The following is an 8215-nucleotide window of genomic DNA, read 5'->3' as shown; positions in this document are numbered from 1 at the left end:
AAAAAAGGAAATAAAAAAAAGGAAAAAAAAAAAGAAAAAAAATTGAGGACTTTACTCATACAAACACTATTATACATTCTTCTTCTTGTCCCAGTCTGTACCCACACACATCTCACAGTCAGTGGAGCTGTACACATGAATGTCTTGCTTCTGCTTCAATTAATCTCAGGTTCTTTACTGCAGAGGCAGCCAACCACTTGCTTGCACTGTGCATTCTTATAAGAATAATTAAAATACCAGTAATGATGCTGGGTTCCTTGGAATCACTAATCTAAAAAGCATCAGGAATCATTTCCTGAAAAACATTCTGAAAGAAATGCTCAGAACTGTATTTTACTATTTTGTAATGGGACAAGCTTGTGGTCTTTCTGTTCGTGTTTTTGTTGTTTATTTAAGGTAGCTTATACTAAACTATGAAGTATCATGTGGTACCAAATGAAATGTCTTCACGGTCAGAACCTAATGCAAAACTGGACCACACACTTCAAATAGCCAACACCAGAAGGGTCATCCCCAAGAGATGTTTTTTTCAACTGTTTTTAATACACATACATAGCACAGCTTCTAGTGTTCCAAACATGCTTATGGGAATAACACATGAAACGCTGGTGAAGGGACATTGGTTTACAAGATTTTTATAGCTGTTTCCATGAATATGACATTACCTTTGTCACATTTAGCATTTCAAAATAAATCATTTTAGTGCATGCACTGCAAAAACTGTTTAAGCTACAAATAGCAAGAAAAAAATAACAGGCATTATTTTAATCAGGAAATGAAAATCACAATAGACAGCTATTCAATAAAATACTTTTATTTATGTACAGTGTAAAGATGCTTTTCAACAAACATTATATTGTACAAGAGCAGACTTAAGTCTGCTTAATACTTTTAAATCCACTTTAAGGGGGAGTCTCCCTGAGGTTAAAGAAGGTTTCTTATAATTACATATCACATCAATATTTAATCCATGTTATCAGGAAAACACAGTAACACTCTGAAAGATTTGCACATGGATATTTAATGGAAGATGGGCCTGACAGCATGTATTGAAAACAACTAGACAAAAATGTCACAGTGGTAATGTGACTCCAAGATCATGACCAGTACTGCAAGTAAGAATAAAAATTTAAAAATGGTGGGTTCAAGGGGGAAAACAATGAGAAGTTTTGGAAAAAAAATAGGCTAGAAATGGAGGAAAACACAAACTGTGATGTATGAATGTTGTATGAAGATGTAAGAACCAGATGACTGGACAAGCACATCTCAGACCAGAAACCTTTCTTTAAAAAGAAAAAAAAAACCAAACCAAATCAACTGAACACCATTATCCCCACCACAGTTTGCTGATTTGGGTTTTTGTTGTTTGGGTTTAAAAAAAAAAAAAAAAGCTTCAGAAAGGTGACATGAACACCACTCCTCAAATAAGCTTGTTCAACAAGAAAGCAGAGCCAAGTCCCTAGCAGTCACCTTGGCAAACAAATAATTCACCCAAATTCATGTTATGCAATTTTTCCAAATCCACAGCAGCAAACTCTGTGACCCAATCCAACCACTATGGAAGCTGACTGAATTTTTCTAAATTGTGGTTTGTGGATAAGGCTGTGTGAGAAGGCCCAACAGGACTGGGATTAATTTCACTTCAACAAAATTTACAACGACATATGGCTACTCTACCTTTAGGCTGAAAAGGATCACTTAGTTATAGGTACCAAAACCCTCAGTTAAAGAACTTTCTCTGACTTGTTTCAGTGCAATGTGACTTCCACAATAATAAACCAGAAAATCCTCCTAAAGGGAGCAGTCAATAAACACTGAAGAATCCCAGAAGTCTGGGATTGGAAGAGACTTTACAGATTATCTACTTCCAACCCTCCTGCTGTAGGCAAGGACACCTTCCACTACCCCAGGTTGTTCAAAGCCCCCATTCAACCTCGCCCTGAACACTTCCAGAGATGGGGCATCCACAATTTCTCTGGGCAACCTGTTCCAGTGCCTCACCACCCTCATGGGGAACAATTTCTTCCTAATATAATCTAACTCTCCCCTCTTTCAGTTTAAAGTCATTACCATTGTCCCATCACTCACTATATGCCCTTATAAAAGGTCCTTTTATACTCAAGTATAAAAAAAGAGGCTCTGTAACAGAACTGGTAACTCCAACACATGAAAAGGCCATGAAAAGGATGAAGAAGAAAGGTTGTCTGTATTTTTGCTGTGTTGTATTCCTAGCTGGACTGTAAAGTACTCTTAAACCAACAGAAATAAAATAAGTGCTGGTATTTGCTTTATTGCACAGCTTTGTGGTTCTAGCAGGTCTAGCAGTATTTAAGTTCACAGGGGCTCTAAAGTATCATTCATTATATAGTTAAGACATGCAAACCCTTACAGTCTTTTTGTGAAAAAACTAGGGTGCAAACTAAAAAACTGCATTATGATGTTAAAAACATAATTTTAATGAAGATTTAAAATTCAATTAATAAAGTTATACACATTAATAATATAAAATATTAAACTTTAGACATCAGGTGCTATGACATAAATTTCCACCTGTCTTTTTTCAATCTCAATTCACTACTAACCCCCACCCTCCAAATTCTTTAATTTTAGCATATAGGGACTTTACATTCTTTAGCCAGCCACTGTAAGAATTACACACTCATCCCAAACTTCTTCTGATGTTTCCATTTTCTATTAGGATTCTTCAGAATTCTGTGGCTGGGATTTTAAAAATTATTACCTTGTTTTATTGAATCCAAACCTTCAAGTTTTAAGCTTCATAGAGTACATCATCATTCTGATACCTGATGACTTATTCTCTGCCTTTCTCCCTGGACCTCCTGCAAGTGAGGTTTGGATTCTGCAAGATATGCATTTAGATAATTTTTCCATAGCCAAGGAATTCATCCCTCTGGTTTCTTCCAAAGTGCTTTTAACATTACTCTCCCACATTCAACTGCTTCAGACAGGTACACCATTTCAAACTTCTGAGAACCCTTTTTACCATAGGATGGTGCCCAGGCAGGCAACACTGCAACTTCATTCTGCCCAGCTTAAAAATAAGATCGCTCCAAATTTAGATTTTATCTATTAAATAGCAGCACAATATCAGACAGGGTTGCTGTGTAAAATTACTGTGATCCTCTCAGCCTGGTTTTGAATGGGCAACTTCAGATATTCACCACTTCATCATTATCAACAAGATCTGTCTATGTATTTGTGACCTAAAGAAAGAAGATTGCTCCCCATCACAGAACAGCAATTCAACTCTCGGCTCACACAGAGTGAATTAGGGAATACAGCAACCCAACTCCTTTCAATCAGAACAAATGAAAGACATTCCCACCAAAATGGGGCTGTTTACACCAAAGTCTGCTTCCCTCATACATTTAAAACAATATGCTCCACCACAGATCAGTTCACACAGTCTCTAATTGTAGAGATGATGTAAAATTGCTTGATGTAAAATTCTTCACAGCTTGGGCAGTCTTAATGCTTTGGGAAATAAATCTGTGTAGCAGTCATGTTACACAGAGTTCCAATTAACCACTTTTTAAAATCTCATTTGTTCCGGGCACCAAAACGAATACCCCGTCATTCTCCCACCACTAGGTGTCACTGTCTTCTATCGTGATCTTTATCCAGGAACCATCAAACCAGCATCTCAAGTGGGAGAGCATCAGTCACCATTAGTCCCTATCTAGAGAGCAAGCCAGTTTCTCAGGTAAAGGAAAGATTTTTGTGATGTGGCAGATAAAGTGCAAAGGATTGTTAGTGTTGCTTGGTATGTTCTTTAAAGTTAAATAAAAATATTAAACCAACCAAACTCCTACAGGGGGTGATACAGGCTTTCCTCCATCAAGGAATCGCCTCAGATTCTGAAACCATCTGAAACTAAGTGCATTCCCAAAAATGAGAGAAACCATAACAGAAGCACTAGTGAACAAACTGCATGACCCCTCACACAGGACATACAAACAAAATAATTTTACTAATCAAGCAGCAATTTTTTCAAGGATGACACAGAGTCACCTTCTGGTGTTAGCACTTGTATTTCATTGATTTAAAGTCCAGAAGGGGCCACTATGATTATCTACCAAACCCCACATATGGCAAATGCGTGCATCTCCACATGCATGGTTTTGGTGGATATAAACTTCTCCCATACTGAGGGCAACCTGGAAACAACAACTTTGACAGCAAACACTCAATTATTTTCCTCGTTTCTTAAGTGTGCTTAAAAGAAAAAAAGAACAAAAAACAATACCCAAAAAATCCCAAACCCAGAAACCAACCAACAAAAAAACCCAAACTTGGGCCACGACTGCATTCTGCCACTGACCAGTTCTGCCACTTGGAATGATTCACTGGCACAGGAATTAGGTACCCATGCATACCTAACCTGGATCATAATTGATCTTAATACACAATTTAACATAATTTTCAGTATCTCTACCATATGTTAAATAGGATTCAAGCTAAACTTGATTCAAGCTGAGCTTAATAGATGACTTACTGTAAAGCCACTTTGAAGCATTAGGAAAAAAACCATGCACTAGGGAGCACATCACTGCTAAATTATGAAATACTGTCCAACCTGACAAATTGTTGATGTAATTCATAATGAGGGTTGAAGTTCTTATATGTATACACATAATAAACACAAACAATGCTTTTCAACACTTGTGATGCACTCAGAGTGCTACCAGCAACGAGTCACTGCATCAATGACCTTCTTGCAAATTCTACTTCACGTGCAAAGAATGGCTTTGCATTGTATTCTTCTGTTACCCTGCTGGGAAACTATTGTTTAAGTGCTATATCCTCTTCTTTTCATGCGTTTCACCATTCAATTTTCCATTTTCCACTGCTTTATTTTCAAAGTTCCAGTCAGTTGGGCTGAGGAGTTGCTGAGTTTTTTTGTATGTCCAGTATGGGTTAAGTATTAGTGTAACAGCAAATAATCCCGAGAATAAAACAATAAAGTGAAGAAGTCCCAGGTTTTCTACAATGGAACTCCAGTTGAAAATGCACACCCACCACATGTGGTAGGTAAGAATCATGCGGCAGTGAAACAGATGGATCATCACCCACTGGTTTGCCTTCCAGAAAAAGGTGTTAGCACGGCCAGCCTAGAAAAACAAGAACACAAAGTATGCAGAAGTGAAACTGTTGCTTCAAGATAAGGAACTGAGGAATCTACAGAACTAATACAAATACCCAGCTTTCATATACAAATACTCTCGGGCATTTTTTCCTCATAGTGCAATGTTACTCCACATATATACAATGGAATCTTAAACTTGGTATGGATCTATACCACCCCACTGTGCACACAGCAGCACACAAACCGACCTGGAGGCCTGCACAAGTGCCATGATGACAAGGCAGGTATGACAATAACACAGGTACCAGTAGGGTAAATGCAGTTTTGATGAAAAACTGTCCCAACAAACCTCACAGATTATCTAGGGACAAGTGAAACACGTGAAAACTGTTACAAACATAATCTGAAAATTATCTACGGACAAGTGAAACACGTGAAAACTGTTACAAACATAATCTGAAATTATCACATTCTTACCTTCAGAAGCATCCAGGAAATGCATGTTGAGGGAGTACTCATCTCCAGCAACATTCCCATCAAAGGCAGATAGTGTCCAGATGTCACATTAATTACTAAACCAGCCAAGCCACCAAAAGCAAGCAAATGGTGAACTACTAAGAAAACATCAAATGTTCTAAAAATAATGTTGGACACGTGAACTGCTACATTTTCAAGCAAGAAAAATCCAGCTGCTATTAAACAGTTAAACCAACTCCACTTTTGCTGTGAATAGACTTTGTCAGCATAAAAAACAGGATCTATGAGCAAAGCCCATAACCCAGCAACACAACTCTGAAGTCCAAAGACAGCTCGTGTGACTGCCATATTCCAGAACACCTTCTCCTTTGCAGACAAGGCACGGTAAGTGGTACTTCTCCAGGAAGACAACCAGTGAGACAGAAGAAATACTCCCAAGTAGATAAAAAAACCAGCAGCTAAAAATGTCAAACGAATTTCCCATAAGAGATAGTCCCAGTCAAAAACAGTCCCAAACACTGGATCATCATTTGTAGGATTCATTTCTTCTCTCTGGACACTTCTCATCCCCACTATAGTCTCCTTCATGCCTATTTAGCCTCTGCTATTATGCAAACCAGTAAGCATGAACTCTTCCATCTGGAACAAGGATAAAAAAATTTAATGAATTTTGAAGTACACTCATATATATAGACTCAAAACCATAGAGGGCTCACATCCACTGCAGTTATGACTTTGGTCCTGCTGCTATTAGGCACAGTCATCCCAAAGACAGGTAGACAGATAAAAAAACATAAGCAACAAGATTCCCAACTGGCCCGTGAAGTCCCTACTAGTTCAAAGTAATGCACTGAATCAAAAGCAGAAGAGGGTCAAGTAGAAAGGCAAGAAAGAGGAAAAGAAAATACAAGAAGCAAACCCTGTTTTGTTGCTTATGAAACTTTTATTTCAACAGCATTGCACAGTTATTGTCCTACTCCCCTGCTTTTCCCACACTGATTTTACAGCATTTGCTATAGCTTTGGGTGCAATTCAGAATCTCAAATACAGATCCAGGATATAAAACCACAGAAAACTAATGCAGTAAGGGGGACCACTTACACCAAAAAGGGGCTGTAATGATCATGGCTCAAAACAAGACTCTGCAATCAGTTTCTGAACATTAAGCCTCTTTCTGAAAAAAAAAAAATAAAAAAATGGAAAAAGAGTATGGAACGCAGACAAGCAACACTCTTACATATTATTAGCAGCATCAGTGTAATTAGCTGAACAGCCCAGCATTAAGTGCCTCAAGTTGTCTGAAACTTCCTGAACACACCGTAGTTCAAAAACAAAGGCTTGTGGGGAGGGAAAAGCCAGATAATACTGAAATATTTGAACTCCAGCTCGTTTGATGAACCATATAGGTGATATGAGCACGACCACCACCCCCGCCGCAGCCTGTGAGTGCTGAGCACCACTGTGCGTTTGGACTCAGGTGAACGCAAGCGAAAAGGCCACAAAGACCACCGAGGGCAGGGCAGAGCTCCCGCCGTGCTTCAGCAGACAGCAAATGCCGCCACCACCGTACCCGTGCTGCCCTACTCGCCCTGCCCCTTGCCCGCAGGTGCCCCGCTACAAGGAGGGCATGGCCCCGAAGGCCCTTCCTCACCCCACGGCATCACGGCTGGAGAGACCGACTCTAAGTCCCAGCAGCCCTCCCACTGTCCTCAGGGAAAACCAGGGCAAAACACCCCAACCCCACAGCAGGACCAGGCCCTGAACAGCGCGACCCACTGCCGCAAGCCCTGGCTCTAGCCGGGCCGTGCCAGCTCCTCGGGCCCCGCACAGACACGGCACCGACGCCCCTCGTAACCCTCCCCAGCCCCCGGGGCCGCCGAGCCCCTCACGCACACCTGGGGACCGGCTCCGACGCACAAACCCCGCTCCTCACCCACAGCGCTGCCCGCAGTGACGGCACGGCCCTTCCCGGCTCCGGGACTGCCCTGCCCGTTCCCCCAGGAGCTCCCGGCCCGGTCCGACCCGCCTGGGGAGGCCCCGACCCGGCTCGACCCGCCGGTCCCTCAGCACCGCCCGCCGCCGTCGGGCGCTCTCTGCGCACGCGCCGCCGTCAGCAGCAACCACCGGGCGCGGCGGGACGGGGGAGGGAGGCGCGGCCGTACCACTCGGGCAAGGGGAGCGAGGCGCCTTCTGTGCCTGAGGGCAGCGCTGAGCGCCGCCTCCGCGGAGGGGGCGACGCCTGCTCAGCGAGATCGATGTAAAACACAAATATCAGCGGTGGCATAGCCAGCACTTAGCTGTAATTATCCATTTTCATTAAAGACAGCAAGTTATGAAATGGATGTCGATGGTGTTCTGCTACATGATTCTCTTCATATTTGTGACAGCTGATGTTGTCATCCCAGTGAGTCAGGGTGAATCTCCCGCGGTCACTGAAACTGCCCCGGGAGGGTTCCTCGGCCGTGTGACAGCCCCGCACCCTGCTGTACTTTGTCTTCAACAGCAGAGACTGGCAGGGACCCTGGATTTTGCCAGGGAAACGCTCAGTCCCACAACGAATCAGGTGATTCCTCAAAAAGGCGACCAAAAGAGACAAAATCAAACCACAACTTCTGTCACGTGGAAGATTGG

At 41.9% G+C, this 8215-nt stretch overlaps 1 protein-coding gene across 2 annotated transcripts; it reads right to left on the bottom strand.

Annotated features, from left to right (window-relative positions):
• Nucleotides 1-798: 798 nt before the first annotated feature.
• CLN8 (CLN8 transmembrane ER and ERGIC protein) lies at nt 799-7642 on the bottom strand. 2 transcript variants are annotated; one of them, XM_058801821.1, is made up of 4 exons: nt 7480-7642; nt 6686-6758; nt 5585-6223; nt 799-5132 (listed from the first exon to the last, which is right to left on the bottom strand). In XM_058801821.1, exons 3-4 carry the CDS (start codon nt 6170-6172, stop codon nt 4818-4820), a joined length of 903 nt encoding a protein of 300 aa, XP_058657804.1. In that variant the 5' UTR covers nt 6173-6223; nt 6686-6758; nt 7480-7642; the 3' UTR covers nt 799-4817. The 2 variants fall into 2 exon arrangements, with proteins under 2 accessions (XP_058657804.1, XP_058657803.1); XM_058801820.1 differs by having other exon boundaries at nt 5585-6758.
• Between the last annotated feature and the right edge of the window lie 573 nt (nt 7643-8215).

The sequence above is a fragment of the Ammospiza caudacuta genome, chromosome 3 (assembly GCF_027887145.1).
Source record: "Ammospiza caudacuta isolate bAmmCau1 chromosome 3, bAmmCau1.pri, whole genome shotgun sequence".
In the NCBI taxonomy this organism is placed as follows: domain Eukaryota; kingdom Metazoa; phylum Chordata; class Aves; order Passeriformes; family Passerellidae; genus Ammospiza; species Ammospiza caudacuta.
The sequence above is the reverse complement of the archived record's forward strand: the minus strand, read 5'-3'. Positions and strand labels throughout refer to the sequence as shown.

Excerpts from the sequence above, each read along its gene's own strand:
- CLN8 (XM_058801820.1), bottom strand. The coding sequence starts at position 6,172 with ATGAAGGAGACTATAGTGGGGATGAGAAGTGTCCAGAGAGAAGAAATG. Across the intron at positions 5,133-5,584 it reads TTTCCTGGATGCTTCTGAAG|GCTGGCCGTGCTAACACCTT; the intron begins GTAAGAATGTGA and ends TTGTTTTTCTAG.